This window comes from Panthera pardus, unplaced genomic scaffold (assembly GCF_024362965.1).
Source record: "Panthera pardus isolate Hobbes unplaced genomic scaffold, ASM2436296v1 HiC_scaffold_24, whole genome shotgun sequence".
Classification (NCBI taxonomy): domain Eukaryota; kingdom Metazoa; phylum Chordata; class Mammalia; order Carnivora; family Felidae; genus Panthera; species Panthera pardus.
The window spans coordinates 20,773,797-20,793,929 of NW_026526810.1; the positions used below are offsets into that span (position 1 = coordinate 20,773,797).

At 39.7% G+C, this 20,133-nt stretch overlaps 1 protein-coding gene across 1 annotated transcript in view; it reads left to right on the plus strand.

The window, feature by feature from the left end:
- Window positions 1–5,056: 5,056 nt before the first annotated feature.
- Window positions 5,057–20,133, plus strand: part of NIPA1 (NIPA magnesium transporter 1) — an 83,476-nt gene continuing 68,399 nt past the window's right edge. The window contains exon 1 of the mRNA XM_019438163.2: window positions 5,057–5,473. Within this exon, the coding sequence (XP_019293708.1) occupies window positions 5,311–5,473 (163 nt within the window). The 5' untranslated portion in view covers window positions 5,057–5,310. The remainder of the gene's footprint in view (window positions 5,474–20,133) is intronic.

A 20,133-nucleotide genomic window follows, 5' to 3' on the forward strand; every position in this document is an offset into this window, starting at 1 on the left:
AATAAATAAACTTTAAAAAGAGAATGTTTTCAAACACAGAGAATAGCATGCAATCCTCATACACATTACCCAACTTAATCAGTTAGCAACTTTCTGCTCTTTTTACTTTTTAAAAAATGTTTATTTGTTTATTTTCAAGAAAGAGAAAGAGACAGAGACTCCCAAGCAGGCTCCACATGGGTTTGAACTCACGAATCGTGAGATCATGACCTGAGCCGATATCAAGAGTCATACACTTAACTGACTGAGTCACACAGGTGCCCCTGTTTTTACTTTTTTAAACTTGGTGGGAAAGGCAATCACTTGTGTGCAGTCTTCTGATCCCTACCTGGTTGCATGAGAATGTGTGTAGGGCACAGAATACTTCTTTATCAAGAAGTAAAGAGCCTTGGCAGCCTGTTCTGGGTTTATCACCTTGAGTGACAATCTCTTTCCCTGTTTCAGGTTCTGTGTACTCCTTTGTTCTGCTTAAGCAGGCGCATCATATGGCCCTTAGCCAACCCCACTACTATATCCATTCCCAGAGGGGCGGGAATGGGGTCCTTTGCTTGCAGCAAAAGAGGGGTGCATGCAGGCCATTGCCCACATTGGCTGCAGGCTGCGACCTGTTGACCACGAGAGACTGAAACCTACTGTTGAAGCTGATCTTATTCTGTCTCTTCTGTGTGAGAGTAAAGGTTTGTGCTATCCAGTGCCTATGTGAGTCTTGTCTCTCTTGGTGACCCTGACATTTATATACCATGGAATGAGTGGAAATCCTGTGACTGCTGCTCTTGGTGGCAGGTATCCATTCCCTACTCTGCTATCTTCCATGCAGTAGGACTTTTCCTTGCCTGGAGACGGTAACAGGTGTCGCTTGATAAATCCATTTACACATATGCTTACACACTCATCTTATTTACTTATGAAATTTTATTTTAATTTTTTTTAAAGTTTACTTATTTATTTATTTTGAAAGAGCAAGAAAGAGAAAGCATGTGCTCCTGAGCCAGGGAGGGGCAGAGATAGAGGGAGAGAAAGAATCCCAAGCAGGCTCCGCAGTGTCACTGCAAAGCCCAACACAAGGGTCAACCTCATGACCCATGAGATCATGACCTGAGCTGAAATCAAGAGTTGGACGCTTAACCAACTGAGCCATCCAGGCACCCCAACCTTATAACATTTTAAAAAGCAAATTTCCGGGGGCGCCTGGGTGGCTCAGTCGGTTAAGCGGCCGACTTCGGCTCAGGTCATGATCTCGCGGTCCGTGAGTTCAAGCCCCGCGTCGGGCTCTGTGCTGACAGCTCAGTGCCTGAAGCCTGTTTCGGATTCTGAGTCTCACTCTCTCTCTGACCCTCCCCCATTCATGCTCTGTCTCTCTCTGTCTCAAAAATAAATAAACGTTAAAAAATTTTTTTAAATAAAATAAATAAAGAAACAAATAAATAAATAAAAAGCAAATTTCCGGGGCGTCTGGGTGGCTCAGTCGGTTAAGCATCCGACTTTGGCTCAGGTCATATCTCATGGCTCATGAGTTCGAGCCCCATGTCAAGCTCTGTGCTGACAGCCTGGAGCCTGTTTCAGATTCTGTGTCTCCCTCTTTCTCCTCCCCCGCTCATGGTCTGTCTCTCTTTTCTCAAAAATAAATAAACGTTTAAAAAAATTTTTTTTAAAAAGCAGATTTCCAACATAATCACTTCAGCTGTAAATATTTAACCAATTGTCTGTAATAAAGATATTAATATAATCACAATCTTATTAGCACACCCAAGAAAATTAACCCTCTTTAACATTATTTAGACCCTGTTTGTGTTTAATGTGACCTCAGACTTTTAAAATAACATTTAATGCCAAAAGATGAAATAACATCTGCAGTGTTTTAGGGAAAGGAAGTACAGTCTGAAAATATTAAATCTGTCCATTTTAGGGGCGCCTGGGTGGCTCAGTCGGTTAAGCGTCCTACTTCGGCTCAGGTCATGATCTTGCGGTCTGTGAGTTCATGCCCCACGTCAGGCTCTGTGCTGACAGCTCAGAGCCTGGAGCCTGTTTCAGATTCTGTGTCTCGCTCTCTCTCTGCCCCTCCCCTGTTCATGCTTTGTCTCTCTCTGTCTCAAAAATAAATAAACATTAATAAATAAATAAATAAATAAATAAATCTGTCCATTTTGTGGTTCACGTAAACATTCCATAACATTTAAAAGCCTCAAAGATTATAGCACCTATGTTTTATTTTCAGTGTCTGTTCATTGAAAATTTTCTAGTGAATTGAAATATAGAAAAAAAAAATTGGTAAAAGAGTGATGTGAATAATGAACCCAGTGAAATATATATTTAAGATTATACAAGTATAGAATTATGAATACATGGTAGTCTCTAAATGTTATAAGCCTTGGCAAATACAAAAAAAAATTGCAAGGATTTGGAAAGTGAGCTGATTTCCTCATTTGTTATTGCAAGGAGTCAATTTATACTGTCTAAAAGTTAAGAGTTAAATGAAACATAGTTACTCCCACCTCTTAATGTTTTTCACTGACTTTAATTTTAGAAGCATCTTTTAGGAACTAATACCTCTTGTGGTAGAATAGCATTTTACCTCAGCTTCAGTAGTCACTCCATTTTTATTTCAGCTTTTTAAATGTTAAATCCATGTAATATAGTTTCAGCTTTGAATTAAAATACCATATGTGCCTTCCCATGTGATAAATGTCTATCCTTTTACCCATTTACTCATCTGGAAAAATGTTTGTAGTGGAGTTCTTAATGGTAATAATAGTTACTTTAGGGTGATGGAATTTGGGGTGAGGCTTTATATTCTCTGGCATTTACTGAATTCACTGAGTTTTTTTTTTAATGAACATTACTCTTTTTGCCAAAAGCACTGAAGGCATGTGTGTGTGTGTTTATGTATATGTTTACATACATATTTATATATTTACATATACATACTGGCATTATTAGAGAAGTAAATGATTATGACTATGTTGGCAATGCTGCTGCTGCTGCTGCTGCTTTCACTTGCCTCTAAGAGTTATAATGGGATTTACTGCTTGTTTCAGGAAATACCACTGATGTTCACAAGTATATTTAAAAAGAATAAGCAACCACTTCACACTTACTACAATGGCTATTAAAGAAAAGACAACTGGAAAATTATAAGTATTGGTGAGAATGTAGAGAAATTGGAATCCTTGTGTATTGCTGGTGGGAATGTAAAATGGTGCAGAGACTATGGAAAAGTTTGGCAGTTCTTCAAAAAACTAAACATAGAATTACCATGACTCAGCAATTCCATTCTTAGGTACAGTGTATCCAAAACATTTTAAGTCAGGGACTGAAACAGATACTTTCATGTGGTGATCATTGCAACATTATTCACAAAAGCCAAAAGGCAGAAACACCCCAAGGGTGCATCAACAGATGAACAGATAAATAAAATGTTGTGTGTGTGTGTGTGTGTATATATATATATATATATATATACACACACACACACACTGGAATATTACTCAGCTATAAAAAGGAATCGAGTTCTGATACATGCCACAACATGGATGAACCTTAAAACCAAATGAAAACCAAGCTAAGTGAAATAAGCCAGTCACAGAAGGACAGATATTATATAATTCCATTTACATGAAATATCTAGAATAGGTGAATTCATAGAGACTGCAAGTAGATTAGAAGATTGGAAGTAGGGGGAAGAAGAAATGGGGATGACTGCTTAATGGCTACAGAGTTTCTGTTTCAGATGATGGAAAATTTTTAGAAATAGAGAGGGTTGCAACATTGTCAACACAATTAATATCAATAGTACATTTAAAAATGGTTAAAATGACAAGTTTTATGTTATATACAACTGACCCTTGAACAATCTGGGGTTTCGGGGCATTGCCCCCCCTTCACAGAAAAATCCACAAATAACTTTCGATTCCCCAAAAACTTAACTACTACTACTACTAACCTACTGTTGACCTAAGCCTTACCAATAACATAAAGAGTAGATTAAAACACGTTTTACATATGTATTATATACTGTAGTCTTACAATAAAGTAAGCTACAGAAAAGAGAACATCAAGAAAATCATAAAGAAGAAAAAACACATTCACAGTACTATATTGTAAAAAAAATCCAAGTGTGAGTGGACCCAAGCAGTTCAAGTCCCTGTTGTTCAAGGGTCAACTGTATGTTACCACAATACAAAAGAATAAACAATGGGCTAGATTCATTATTAGTTTTCGTGCAGAATAGTATATTATTTCATACTGCTCCACAAACTAATAATGTTGTCGGCATAGGTTTTATACTCTAACCTAGTATTTTCAAAATTTATGAAGATGTTTATTATAGCATCATTTATAATAGAAAAAAACTGGTAGTCAAAACTACCATACAACCAACAACTGCTAAATGGTTGGACAAACTATGGTAATTAACTTTATGGGAAATTATACTGTCATTAAAATAATCATAATTATGTAGCAACAAAGAAACTGATTATAACTTTAAATAAAAAGGATATTTTGTATATTGTAACTGGAAATACGTAAAAGAATGTATACTAAGGGAAAATAAATAATAATTAGACTATAGTGTTTTGGGATTGTGGAATTTCAAAATAACTATTTCCTGTTTTCCATGCTTTCCATAATTTTGATATATTTTATTGAAAATAAATTAGGAAATTAGACGGTATGGTTACAGGCTCCCTGCTCCACTGTGGAGGCAGCTTGACTTCACCCGATTCAGCAGTCCCATTTGAGTGTCTACAGCTGAGTCGTCCAGGTTTTAGGACCCACTTTAGATTCCCTGACGGCCTCCGACTAGAAGCTTTGGGATCGTGATCCCAGCAAAGGCGGTGTCGTGCCGACCTCCTTCTGGTTCCAAATAATGCATGGGACACTAAAAAATTATTTATCTCGGATAAAAACTTAAGTGGACTTCCGGTATTTTCATTTACCAAATCTGGGAACCCTACCTCCACCCACCCATCTACCACTGTATCCCTTTCACACAGCCCCCTCTTACCTCTCCTCACTCTCCTTCCTCATTGTCACTCCCCTCCTCTCTACTCCATCACCTGGCTCCGCGGAACCAGGGCTCCACCCCCACTGGACGAGCCCCAGGCTCCCCCACTGCAACCTCTTCACGGAGACCAAGTTCTACTCCTCCCCTTTCCCGCCTCCGCGGAACTCGGAATTCTCCCCACACCCACACCCGGTCCGAACCCAACCCTCCACTCTGTCCAGGCCCAGCAGATCCCCGGGTCCACCCCCTCCAGCCCCAGCGCACGCGGCGCGCAGGCGCAGGCGCGGAGGGCGGGCGCGGGCGGAATGGGGACTGCAGCGGCGGCAGCGGCGGCGGCCGGGGAGGGGGCGCGCAGCCCGAGCCCCGCCGCGGTGTCGCTTGGCCTGGGCGTGGCCGTCGTGTCGAGCCTGGTGAATGGGTCCACGTTCGTGCTGCAAAAAAAGGGCATCGTGCGCGCCAAGCGACGAGGTAGGGCGGGCCGCAGGAGCTGCGCTTTGGGTTAAGGGGGTGAGGATGGAGGTAGCAGCCGCCGGGAGATGAGCAGGGGAGCGGCCGCAAGTTGGGGGTGTTTGGGTCGCTGCTTAGACCCGGCCTAGGGCCAAGGCGGAGCACCTCGGAGGGCAAAGCTGCTAGGGCGGGAGTCTCCTCGCCCACCTGAAGCGCAGGCACTGCCGCGGCCCTGCGCCCTAGAAGCGTAACAGCCGCTGCCGCGTCTTGTCCTCTCGCAGTTCCAGAAGCTGTCCGAGAATCAACCGATGCACCCTGAGCCGTGATAGTTGTGTCTCCCCCACCCTTTTTCTCTTTTCCTAGCGTCTAGAGAGGCTTTGTTCAATTTTACAGGGTTTCACCAGCTGACTTCTTTCTTCCCAGACCCTCCCACTCCCTCTGCAGCCGCGCAGCCTACCAACCTGCCCTTCGGTTGGAGCCTAGGCGACCCTGTCACCCGCACCCATTCGCTGCTAGGGAAACCTTCCGGTTTATAGTATCCCAAAATGGTCGGAGTGCAGTGCTTGCCCAGAAGGAGCAACCTCTCGCCTAGGCTGTGGCCTCGGCCTAGGGGAGAGCAAGACCCGCTAATTTGCCTCCCCTAACCCCCTGCAGTGACCACGCCAGTGCAGAAGAAAGAACTGTGCACGAGGCAGGGCCGCGGGGGTTGGAGCGGGGAACAGGTGGGCCAAGAAGGCTCTCACTCGCAGGGTCAAGCAAGAGGTCTGTGCTTCTTTGTAGCTTCTGTTCCTGGGGTCCTTGATTGAGATACTCTGGTTTAGACTTGAGCCATCTGGCTACAAGTGATCTTCAGTGTGGAGAAAGCTGAAGGCAGATTTTTCTGAAAAAGCAAAAAATGGGTCAACTGAGTATTCCCCTGGTGGATAAGCCACCAGACCCCACTCCTTAGTAATGTGGAAAGTGAGAGATGTAGCACAGTTCGTTGACAGCGTCTGTGTTAAGAGAACCCTGGGACGATTTACTGAATGCAAGATGTAGCATGCTGTGAGACACAAATGCTGCTCTCAGGAGGACAGAGAATCTTGTGGGTTGTTAGCTGTTCTTTTCACAAGAATAGTATTAAGAGTTCTCAGGAAAATGAGACCACCAGGTCAAGGGTTTGAGAATAAGTAAACTTATTTAATAGTGCTGATTCCAGAACACAGGTGAAACTTTCTCAGAGTTTCCTGGATGGAGAGCCAAAAATCCCTTCAGAAAGACTGCAGTCTCAAATGAAAATATAAAATCATGGATATTTGTTTAAAGAATTCAACTTAGAAGTGAAAACACTGAACTTTACATAAAATCCAAATAAAACCAAGTATGCTTTCCTTGGGATGCAGACATGTCTCTAAGACACATCTGGCATTGGCCTATTTTTCTGGAAGCACCTATCAATTTGACAGGTTTCAGGGGTGTGTGAAGTGTTTACTGTAACTTAAACATAACACGTGCCCATTGATAAGATATGTGAGAAGGGCACTCCTCCTCTATAGTGTCCTTCCAAAAACCTACAACCCCAGTCTCACCATAACAAAAACATCTCACAAACATTGAGAAATATCCTGCAAAATAGATGACCAGTCCTCTGCCAAGGTTGTAAAGTCTGAGAGACTATCACAGACAGGAGTCGTCTAAGGACACATAATGATATTAGGTAAAATCTAAGGAAACCTGAATACGGACTTTAGTTAATAAAAACAAACAATTATTGAGTAAAACTAAAATGTGTTTTTTTAGCTCAGCTTATGTGTTTGAGGATATTAGTGAATAAGAAAATTAAAAAAAACACAACCAGAAAAAAAACCCACCCATAATTGATGCTGTTATTTATAACTATGTACTATGCCTTTAAATTAATAAAGTGAAAATGTGCTATTTGCTAATTTCATACTTTCCCACTTACAACCCATTGCTGCAGATTCAAGTTAGCTGAGTTGCTCACTGTGATGGAAGACAGACATATAGTCTTGTTTTGATAAATGTAGTTTTGATTTGTTCAACAGATATTCTTGAAACTTTTATTATGAGGATATGCAGTTTCAGAATCTACTCTCCTTAAAATCTTTTCCCACCTCTGCTAACAAGCAGCAGAGTTGACCATTATGAAATGACTGATATGGGAGAGATAGGAGGAAAGAGGAGGTAGCTAAGAACTAGGAAGTCAAGGTCTTGCATTAAGGGAGACCAGTCAGTTTCTTACACTGTAAAAAACTGTCTCAGTGAAAGTTTCAACTTTATTATTATTTTTAATATAATTTATTGTCAAATTAGCTAACATACAGTGTATACACTGTGCTCTTGGCTTTGGGAGTAAATTCCCATGATTCATTGCTTACCTATAACACCCAGTGTTCATCCCAACAAGTGCCCTTCTCAATGCCCATCACCCATTTTCCCCTCTCCCCCGCCCCTCCATCAACCCTCAGTTCTCTGTATTTAAGAGTCTCTTATGGTTTGCCTCCCTCTCTGTTTGAAACAACTTTTCCCCTTTCCTTCCCCCATGGTCTTCTGTCAAGTTTCTCAAATTCCATGTGAGTGAAAACATATGATATCTGTCTTTCTCTGACTGACTTATTTTACTTAGCATAATACCCTCCAGTCCATCCACGTTGTTGCAAATGGCAAGATTTCATTGTTTCTCATTGCCAAGTAGTATTTCATTGTATATATAAACCACAATTTCTTTATCCATTCATCTGTTGATGGACATTTGGGCTTTTTGCCATAATTTGGCTATCGTTGATAGCGCTGCTATAAACATTGGGGTACATGTCCCCCTATGGATCAGCACTCCTGTGTCCTTTGGATAAATTCCTAGTAGTGCTATTGCTGGGTGGTAGGGTAATTCTATTTTTAATTTTTTGAGGAACCTCCACACTGTTTTCCAGAATGGCTACACCAATTTGCATTCCCACCAACAGTGCAAGAGGGTTCCCATTTCTCCACATCCTTGCCAATGTATGTTGTTTCCTGAGTTGTTAATTTTAGCCACTCAGACTGATGTGAGGTGGTATCTCAGTGTAGTTTTGATTTGTATTTCCCTGATGATGAGCGATGTTGAGCATCTTTTCATGTGTCTGTTGGCCATCTGTTGTCGTCTTTGGAAGTGTCTATCCAAAATCTATAAAGAACTTACCAAACTCAACACCCAGAAAACAATCCAGTGAAGAAATGGGCAGTTTCAACTTTAAACAAAGTGCCACATGAGAGCATTGAGTTTTAGCTTCAGGAGAGGCAAGTTTTGGTCACAGCCCTTCTACTGGGGGTTTTGGGGCCAAGTTTCCTCTGTTACAAGCTTTCACTCACTCTTGAAGGGACCTTCCCAATAAACAGAGTTCCCGGATAGTCCAGGAGCACTTTCCATAACACAAGCTCATGGTGGACTACCTGACTCCTGGGGCACCTCTGAAGGACTCTGTGTGAGAAGAGGGCAGGGGGCACAAGGGGCCACAGATCATTTATAGTATGCCTAGTGTCAGAGTCCAGTTGAAGAAAGATTTAAGTGAGAAAAACAAGGTAATTGTGGGGTGTGAAAGCATTTGTGGAAAGCCAGTTAGAACTTCAGAATTCTGGCACACGTAGGCAATGATGGCTAGGGAGGTTGATAGCCTGGGGGTGGTATCCTGCCCTGGGACAAGCTTTGTGGAAACAGTCTCAGGAAAGTCATGTGGTTGAATTTGCTGGAAGCTTTGGAAAATTGCATAGTAAGTTACTTTATATAGAATGCCCTAGACCAGGATGAACCAGCAGATCTTTTTAAAATCCCTTTCTTCAAAACCAGGAGATACCACCTTACACACATTAGGATGGCTATTATAAAAATAAAAGAAACAAAAAGCAAGACATAAAATAACAGGTATTGGTGAAGGTGTGGAGAAATTGGAACTCTTGTGCATTTTTGATGGGAATTAAAAATGATGCACCTGCTTTGAAAAACAGTATGGCGAGTCTTCAAAAAATTAAACACAGACTTAACCATATGACCCACCAATTCCACTTCTGGGTATATACCCAAAAGAAGCGAAAGAAGGGTCTCAAACAAATATTTGTACACCCATGTTTATAGCAAGAACAAAAGGACATAGCATAAACAAAAGGTGGGAGCAATCCAAATATCCATTGACAGATGAACAGATAAGCAAATTGTGGTATATACATTTAATGGAATGTTATTTAGCCTTTTTAGCCTCTTTATGATGGTAATTCTAACACATGCTACAACATGGATGAACCTTGAGAACAGTATGCTAAGTGAAATAAGCCTGTTAAAAAAAGATGAACACTGTATAATTTCACTCACATGCGGAACTTAGTCAAATTCACAGACACGGAAAGTAGGATGGTGGTTGCAGGGACTGCAAGAAGCAGGGAATGGAGAGTTAGTGTTTAATGAGTACAGTGTTTCTGTTTGAGAAGATGAAAAGGTTCTGGAGATCAGTGGTGGTAATAGTTGTACAACAATGTGAATGTACTTAATGTCATAGAATTGTACACTTAAAAGTGTTGTTTAAAATGATAAATTTTATGTTTATTTTACCATAATAAAAATCCTTTCCAGGTTTCATAGTCTCTTTCCTGAGGAGTATGGTCTAAAACTGTAGTCATACTGTTAAGACACTGGAAAGGTGAGTGAGTTGTGTTGTGAGCATGGAACCGGGGATTCAGGCATTCCGCCTGCTGTCCCAAGCCTTCTGTACATTGTTTCTGAAGCACGTGCATTCCCTGGCTGTGGGATGTATGTGTTCTTTCTCGTTGCTTCTCCTGCCATCTCCAGGCACACTTAGGTGCATGTGCCTCCACATCCACAGAGAAGACAGACACACATTGTCTTCATCCCTGCAGTGGTCTGCGATTAGTTTCTGCTGCTTCTGTGAACCCTCCAGACCCTGACAGATGGGGTCAGTTTCCTCCCCCATGCATTTCCTTGGCGCTGGTCCTCAACCCCCTTCTGCCTCTGAAACCCATGGGATGATGGCCTGTTTACTTGTCTGTTCCCCTGGATCTTGGCTTCTCAAGGCAGGGCACAGCTCCTGTCCACTTGGGAGGCATGTGATGGATACTCAGTAATGCTAACTGGCCATGTATAACTTGAGTGAAGAAGGTAAAACTGGACCTTATATTTTATGAAAAGACTTCAGAGCTTTCTTCAAGGTACTTAAAGCTGACATCATTTACTTGTGGCCTCTACTAAGTAAATGAAGCCAGAGTTACTGCTACATCTGAAGATCTACACCTATCTGATCTCTGTCTAGTCCTGAAGAGAGATCATTGTTGATAAGGAACATGGTGAGAATAGCTCTGAAGCCTGTACCTGGTTTAACTGATACTGTTTCCATAAGAAGAGAAGATAAAGGAGGCTACTAATAGGAAACCCATGGTGTCCCAGACTCATGTATCTATCAGCTTGCTGAGCCCCCCTCTCTTCTTTCTGTCTTTTCCTCCCTCCTTTTCTGCTTTCCTCCTTCCCTCCCTTTCTCCATCTCTCCATATAGTCTCTTCACATGTGGCTACCTTAGGCTTCCTTACTCCATGGTCTCATGGGGAAGTCAGATCCCTTGCATGGTGGGTAGCTTCCCTTAGACCAGATCTTCCAAGGATGATGGTGGAAGCTGTGTGGATATTTGTGGCCTGATCTCAGAAGTTTTGCAGTGCCACTTCTGCCACATTTTATTGGCTTACTCAGGGCCAACCCAGGTTCAGTGTGGGAGGGGAATGTATAAGGGCATAGATCCCCTGAGGCATGCACCTGATGTGGAACTGCTGGTATCAGGATTTTAACCCAGCTCATGCTCATTATGAAGATCATCTATTTTGCCCTGGTCCCTGTAGGGAAGGTAAGAGGGAAGATAGATTTACCTACAGATAAGGCTTAAGTGTGAAATTTACTTTTTAATCTGATACTGTGTTATTATAACTGTGAATAATACCCAAAGACTTTAAGGCAAATAAAAATTTATTCTCATTTTCATACAATGTAAGTGAAATACCCCTTGGTCTTATTGGATTGCTGTTGAACAAAATATATTTTTTCCTCAAAAATATTTGTATAGTATAAAATGTTATTTATATTTTCAGTCCAATTAAGTCCGTAATGAGTAAACAGTCATTTAAAAAAATTTTGGGGGTGCGTGAGTGGCTCAGTCAGTTAAGCATCTGACTCTTGATTTCAGCTCAGGTCATAATCTCACGGTTCATGAGTTCAAGCCCTGCATGGGGCTCCATGCTAACTGTGCAGAACCTGCTTGGGATTCTTTTTCTCTCCCTCTCTCTCTGCTCCTCCCCTGCTCACTCTTGCACATGCTCTCTCTCTCTCTCAAATAAACTTTAAAAAAAATTGGGGGGAGGGTGCCTGGATGGCTCAGTCATTTGAGCATCTTACTCTTGATTTTGCCTCAGGCCATGATCTCACAGTTCATGAGATTGAGCCCCATATCTGGCTCCATGCTGACAGCACAAACCCTGCTTGGGATTCTCTCTCTCCCTTTCTCTCTGCCCCTGCCCTGCTTGCACGTATGTGTGAGGTCTCAAAATAAATAAGTAAACATTAAAAAAAAACGTTTTTTAACCATGATGGACTAGAAAAGACCACTTTTCACATTAAATAGGTAATGGGGATTAAGGAGTACACTTGTTGTGATGAGCACTGGGTGATGTATGAAATCATGACCTGAGCCAAAATCAAGAGTTGGTCACTTAACTGACTGAGCCACCCAGGTGCCCCTAAAAGTGATGTTTTTATAAACTGTATACATACACAAGTATCTATTATACATACATATATATATAGCCAAAAAGATTTCCAGGAATATCATATCTATTTCCATGCTCATATTTAAATGTAGAGGAAATATAAACATATATTCCCAAAATTTGTTTTCCACAATTTTGGCTTCTCTCTGCGATAGTTGCATTCTACTAGTCATGACTGAGAGCTCATTATCATAGATTGTTCTGTTCACATAAACAGAGCACACTAGTACAGCTATAAATATCTGACATCTACCTGTCATGAAAGCAAGAATCAGTCACCTTGGCTTCTCTGCCCTCAGGGTGGGTTGGGGGCAGCCTCCATCTCTGTGAGGAAAAAAATGGGAGAGAAAGCTCTGCAGTTACAGCAAGGAGGAAGTGGATGCTCTTTAAGGGCAGAAACCATCCCTTGGGAGACTTTTTAAGTCTTCGTATTCACTAAGGATTGTGTACATGATGATTCTAGTAAATACGTGATAGATGGACACAGTAAGAAAATAGAATACAAGTATTGCATTGAGCTTTCTGGGGGAGTATGATGAGGAAGGAGAATGTGTTAATATATACCAGATTAATTTTCCTCTTGAAACACAATGTCATTTCCTGAAGAAACTGAGAAACTACCATAGCAGTTATTGCATTATGGTCACCATTGTGTGGGCTAACCTAGAAGTTTATGTATTGCTTATAAACTGTTTCTTTTTTAAAAACATTAGAGTATAATTACATAGAATAAGCTGCACAAATCTTAAGGGTACAGTTTGGTGAGTTTAGGGTTAGGGTTAGGTTAGGGTTAGGGTTATTTGACAAATAAATATATGTGTGTATCTAACACCCTAGTAAAGAAATTGATTATTGCTGTAGCCCTAGAATGTTCCCTCATGTCTTTTTTATATTCTGTGCTCCCCACACCACAGCAGAGTACCCAATCTTCTGATACCTATCTGCATAGAATGAATTAGTTTTGCCTATTTTTGAACTTCATTTAAGTGGAATTATATAGTATGTACTTTCTTACGTCTATTTTATTTTTTGGCTCAGCATGGTTGAAGATTCATTATGCTATTATCAATAGTGCATTTATTATATTGCTGAATAGTGTTCCATTGTTTGAATATACCATAATTTGCTCATTCATTCTCTTGTTGATGAACATTTTGGTTGTTTCCAAAGTTTTGCAGTTTGAATAAAGGAGCAATGACAAGTCTCATATAATTCTTTTTAAAACATAATGTTTTCATTTCTTTCGTGAAATACCTTGGAATAATAGTGCTGGATCATATAGTAGGTATGTAAGTAAATTTAAGACATTACTAAACATTTTTCCCACTCTAATTGTACCATTTTACATTCTCATTAGCAATATATGAGGGTTTTAGGTGTTCCATATCCTCTTCAACATTTAGTGTTGTCATATATTTAAATTTTAACCTTTCTGGTAAGTGTACAGTGGTATCCTGTGATTTTCATTCTCTTTTTCTTGGTAGTTTGATTTAATGAGTTTATTGTCCATTTGTATATGTTTTTTAATGAGGTGTCTTTTAAAGAGCTTTGCCTATGTTTTATTGGATTGTGTCTTTTTGTTATTGATTGTTAGTTTGTACGTATATCCTGGATACAAGTCCTTTGTCAGATAAAGGAATTGCAAATCTTTCTCTGTGGCTTGCCTTTTCATTTTCTTAAGGGTGCCTTTGGAAGGACAGAAAATTTTAGTTTTGATGAAGTTTAATTTTGTGTGTGTGTATGTGTGTGTGTTCTGTTTTAATTTTAATTTCAGTAACTGAACCTACACTGTTATATTAGTTTCAGGTGTACGATACAGTAATTCAACGATTTCATACATCACTTGGTACTCATCACAAGTGCATTCTTCAATCCCCATCAACTATTCACCCATCCCCCACCTGCCTCCTCTCCAAGAAGCATCAGTATGGTCTCTATAATTAAGAGTCTATTTCTTGGAGCACCTGGATAGCTCAGTTGGTTATACGTCCGACTTGACCTCATGGTTCGTTAGTTCAAGCCCTGGGTTGGTCTCTGTGCTGACAGCTCAGAGCCTGGAGCCTGCTTTGGATTCTGTGTCTCCCTCTTTCTCTGCCCCTACCCTGCTCGTGCTCTGCCTCTCTTAAAAATAAACGTTAAAAAAATTTTTTTAAAGGAGTCTGTTTCTTGTTTTGTCTTTCTCTTTTTTTTTTTTTTCCACTTTGCTTGTTTGTTTTGTTTCTTTAATTCCACATCTGAGTGAAATCATATGGTATTTGTCTTTCTCTGACTGGCTTATTTCACTTAGCATTATACTCTTTTGCTCCATTCATGTTGTTGCAAATGGCAAGATTTCATTCCTTTTGATGACTGAATAAGACTCCATTGTATGTGTGTGTGTGTGTGTCTGTGTGTGTGTGTGTGTGTGTGTATATGACATCTTCTTTATCCATTCATCTATTGATTGACACATGGGCTTCTTCCATATATTGGCTATTGTAAATAGTGCTGCTATAAACATAGGGGTGCATATACCCCTTTGAATTAGTGTTTTTGTATTCTTTGGGTAAATACCTGGTAGTGTGATTGCTGGATCATAGAGCAGTTCTAACATTTTGAGGAACCTTCATACTGTTTTCTACAGTAGCTGCACTTGTTTGCATTGTCACCAATAGTGCACAAGTGTTCCTTTTTCTCCACATCCTCACCAAACCCTGTTGTTTCTTGTGTTGTTGATTTTAGCCATCCGATGGGTGTAAGGTAATATCTTATTATGGATTTGACTTGCATTTCCCTGATGGTAGGTAAATGATGATGAACATCTTTTCATGTGTCTGTTGGCAATCTGTATGTCTTTGGAGAAATGTCTGTTCATGTCTTCTGCCAATTTTTAAATTGGATTGTTTGCTTTCTGGGTGTTCAGTTTTATAAGTACTTTTTTAAAAAAGATTTTATTTCTGGGGCGCCTGGGTGGCTCAGTCGGTTAAGCGGCCGACTTCGGCTCAGGTCATGATCTCGTGGTCCATGAGTTCGAGCCCCGCGTCGGGCTCTGTGCTGACAGCTCAGAGCCTGGAGCCTGTTTCGGATTCTGTGTCTCCCTCTCTCTCTGACCTTCCCCCATTCATGCTCTGTCTCTCTCTGTCTCAAAAATGAATAAACGCTAAAAAAAACAAAAGAAAAAGAAAAAAGATTTTATTTTTAAGTAATCTCTACACCCAATATGGGGCTCAAACCCAAAACCCCAAAATCAAGTCGCATGGTCTGACTGAGCCAGCCAGGTGCCCAGAGTTTTATAAGTTCTTTATATATTTTGGATAACCCTTTATCAGATATGTTATTTGCAAATATCTTTTCCCATTCCATAGATTGCCTTTTAGTTTTGTTGATTGGTTCCTTTGCTGTGTGGAAACTTTACTTTGATGTAGTCCCAATAGTTTATTTTTGCTTTTGCTTCCCTTTCCACAGAAGACATGTCTAGAAAGAAGTTACGATGGCCCATGTCAAAGAGGATACTTCAATCCAAGGTTCTCTTCTCAGATTTTTATGTTCTCTAGTAGGATTTTTATGGTTTCAGGTCTCACATTTAGATCTTTAATACATTTTGAATTTATTTTTGTGTATGGTGTAAGAAAATGGTCTAGTTTCATTCTTTTGCATGAAGTGTCCAGTTTTCCCATCATCATTTGTTGATAAGACTGTCTTTTCATTAGATATTCCTTCATGCTTTAAGATTAATTGACCATAGGGGCACCTGGGTGGCTCAGGTAAGCCTCTGACTTTGGCTCAGGTCATGATCTCACAGTTTGTGAGTTCGAGCCCCATGTTGGGCTCTGTGCTGACATCTCAGAGCCTGGAGCCTGCTTTGGATTTTGTGTCTACCTCTCTCTCTGCCCCACCCCTGTTTGCACTCTGTCTCTCTCTGTCTCTCAAAAATGAATAAATGTTAAAAAAAATTTTTTTAAGATTAAGTGACCATATATTTGTAGGTTTATTTCTGGGTTTTCTATTCTGTTCTCTTGACCTATGTGTCTATCTTACTTCCAGTACGACTAATTGACCATACATTTGTGGGTTCATTTCTGGGTTTTCTATAATATTCTCTTGATCTATATGTCTGTCTTACTGCCAGTACCATACTGTTTTGATTATATTACAGCTTTGTAATGTAACTTGAAATCTGGAATTGTGATACCTCTCACTTTGCTTTTCCTTTTCAGGATTGCTTTGGCTGTTTGGGGTCTTTTGTGGTTCCATACAAATTTTAGGATTGTTGCTTCCAGCTCTGTGAAAAATGCTAGTGATATTTTGATAGGGATTGCATGAAATGTGTAGATTGCTTTGGGTAGTATAGACATTTTAACAATATTTCTTCTTCTAATCCATGAGTATGGAATGTCTTTCCATTTCTTTGTGTCGTCTTTAATTTCTTTCATCACTATTTTATAGTTTTCAGAATACAAGTCTGTAACCTCTTTCATTAGGTTTATGCCTAGGTATCTTCTGTTTTTGGTGCAGTTGTAAATGGGATTGTTCCTTAATTTCTCTTTCTGTTACTTCATTATTGCTGTATAGAAATGCAACAGATTTCTGTATGTTGATTTTGTATCCCACAACTTTACTGAATTTGTGTGTCATTACTAGCAATTTTTTGGTGGAGTCTTTCAGGTTTTCTATATAGAGTATCATGTCATCTTCAAATAGTGCAAGTTTCACTTCTTCCTTGATAATTTGGATCTCTTTTATTTCCTTCTCTTATTGCTATGGCTAGGACTTCCAATACTATGTTAAATAATAGTGGTGAGAGTGGACATCCCTTCTTATTCTGACCGTAGAGGGAAAACTCTCAATTTTTCCCCATTAAGGATGATATTAGCTGTTGGTTTTTCATAGATGGCCTTTATTATGTTGAGATGTGTTCCCTCTAAACCTACTTTGTTGAGAGTTTTTCTCATGAATGGATGTTATGCTTTGTCAAATGCTTTTCTTCATCTTCTGAAAGGATCATATGGTTCTTATCCTTTCTTTTATTAATGTGATGTATCACATTGATTGATTTGCAAGTATTGAACCACCTTTGCAGCCCAGGAATAAATCCCACTTGATTGTGTTGAAGGATTCTTTTTTTCTTTTCTTTCTTTTTTTTTTTTTTTTTTGAAGGATTCTTTTAATGTGTTGTTGGATTTGGTTTGCTAGAATTTTGTTGGGGATTTTTGCATCATGTGAACATCCAGGATGTTGGTCTCTTTTTCAGTGGTGCCTTTATTTGGTATTAGGGTAATGCTGGACTCATAGAATGAGTTTGGAAGTTTTCCTTCCTTTTTTTTTTTTTTCTTGGAATAGTTTGAAAAGAATTGGTATTAACTTTTCTTTCAATGTTTGGTAGAATTTGCCTGTGAAGCTTTCTGGTCTAGGACTTTTGTTTGTTGAGAGTTTTTTGATTACTGATTCAGTTTCTTTGCTGGTTATCAGTCTGCTCAAATTTTCTGTTTCTTCCTGTTTTAGTTGGTAGTTTAATAATGTTTCTCACAGTTTATCCATTTCTTCCAAGTTGTCCAATATGTTGGCATATAGTTTTTTGTAACATTCTCTTATAATTGCTGGTATATCTGTGGTATATCTGTTCAAAAAGAACAGATATACTTTAGAATGCTTTAGAATGAAATGCTCTGTATGTATCTGTTAAGTCCATCTGCTTTAGTATGTCATTTAAAGCCATTGTTTCCTTGTTGATCTTTTGCTTAGATGGTCTGTCCATTGCTGTATGTGGGGTGTTAAAGCCCCCTACTATTATTATATTATCAATGAGTTTTTTTATGGTTGTGATTAATTGATTTATATATTTGGATTATCTAAGTTGAGGGCATAAATACTTATTATTGTTAAATCTTTTTGGTAGACCCTTTTATTTTGCAGTACCCTTCATCTCTCATTACATTCTTTGTTTTAAAATCTAGTTTGTCTGATATAAGTATGGTTGTTCCAGTTTTATTTTAATGTCTGTTAGCATGATTAATCATTCTCCATCCCCTCACTTTCAATCTGGAGGTTTCTTTGGGTCTAAAATATGTCTCTTGTAAGAAGCACATTGATGGATCTTTTTTAAAAATCCATTCTGATGCCCATTATCTTTTTATTGGAGCATTTAGTCCATTTACATTCAGAATAATTATTGATAAATATGAATATAGTGCTATTGTATTACCTGTAAAGTCAATGTTCCTGTAGATTGTCTCTGTTTTTTTCTAGTGTTTGTTGTTTTTGGTTTCTCTTTCCCATTGGAAGGGTCTCCTTTAATATTTCTTGCAGAGCTAGTTTAGTATTCCTGAACTCCTTTTTTGTTTATCTTGGCAACTCTTTATCTCTCCTATTCTGAATGACAGCCTTGCTGGATAAAGGATTCCTGGGTGCATATTTTTCCCATTTAGCACATTGAATACCTCTTGGACTTAAATGCCTGTTTCCTTTCCCAGGTTAGGGAAGTTCTCAGCTATAATTTGTTCAAATAAACCTTCTGTCCCTTTTTCCTGCTCTTCTTTTGGAACTCCTAAGATACTGATATTATTGCACTTTATTTTGTCATTGAGTTCCCTAAATCTACCTTCATGATCTGATAGTTTTCTTCTTTTTTCTTTTCAGCTTCATTATTTTCCATAATTTTCTATTTATTCATTCATTCATTCATTTTTTAATACTCATTTACTTTTGAGAGAGAGAGAGCATGAGCAGAGAGGGGAAGAGAGAGGGAGACGGAAAATCCCAAGCAGACTCCACACTGTGCACTGAACCTGATGCAGGGCTCAAGCACAAACTGGGAGATTATGACCTGAGCTGAAATCAACAGTTGGATGCTTACCTGACTGAGCCACTCAGGTACCCCTTTAATTTTTATCTTCTATGTCATTTACTCTCTCCTCTGCTTCTTCAATCCTTATTGTGACTGTATCCAGTTGCATCTCAGTTATAACATTTTTAATTTCAGCCTAATTAGTTTTTCAGTCTTTGATCTCTGCAGGAAGCGTTTCTCTGGTTTCTACTACCCAGCTAGTATTCTTATGACTGTTGTTCTAAATTCTTGTTCAGATATCTTGCTTATATCAGTTTTGAGTAAATCCCTGGCTGTGACTTCTTCTTGGTATTTCTTTTGGGGAGAATTCTTCCATCTTGTCATTTGGCTATGTTTCTGTCTTTTACATATTATGAAAGCTTGTTATGTTTCCTGCTCCTGAGAGTAATGCTATATTAAGAAGAGGTCATGCACTGTCCAGGGCCAGGTACTTCAGAAGTGTTTCTGGTGTATGCTGTGTGCACTTTGCTATTGTGTTTTGGCTGCTCTTTCCCACAGGTCAGTCCTCTGGAGAGTTTCTCCTTGCTTGCAGTGGGGAGTGTTTGGACCTTTAATTAGGTGTGCTTTGTTTGTTTGTTAAAATAAACCTGAATAATAATAATAAGTCTGAATGAGAAAAAGAGAAAAGAAAAAGAAAAAAAAGCAAACAACCCCATAAGCCTGATTTCAAAGAAACAGAAAAAATAAAAAGCCTGGTCCAAAAAAAGAGAAAAGGAAATGAAAAAACAAACAACTATAAGCCTAATTCCAAAGCGGGGAGGAAAAAAAGCCTAGTCCTATTTCCACCTGATCTGAAGCCGACATTTCGGAGCACTCTGTGATCAATAGAGTTGTGACTGCAGGTAGCCTGTGATGGTTGGTCCCCTGGGGGAGAGGCCCACTACACTGGGTCACAGTCACACCTGCCCTAGTAAAGATGTATCTGCAGGACATTGTGGGGGGGGGGGGTGTGGAGTGGCAGGGTAAGGTTTGGGGTAAGTGGCTCCAGCCTCCACTGTGGGTGCTGTGTTGCTCACTGAAGTCTGTCCATGCTGGTTTGTAGTGAGAAAGTGGCATCACCCTGCTC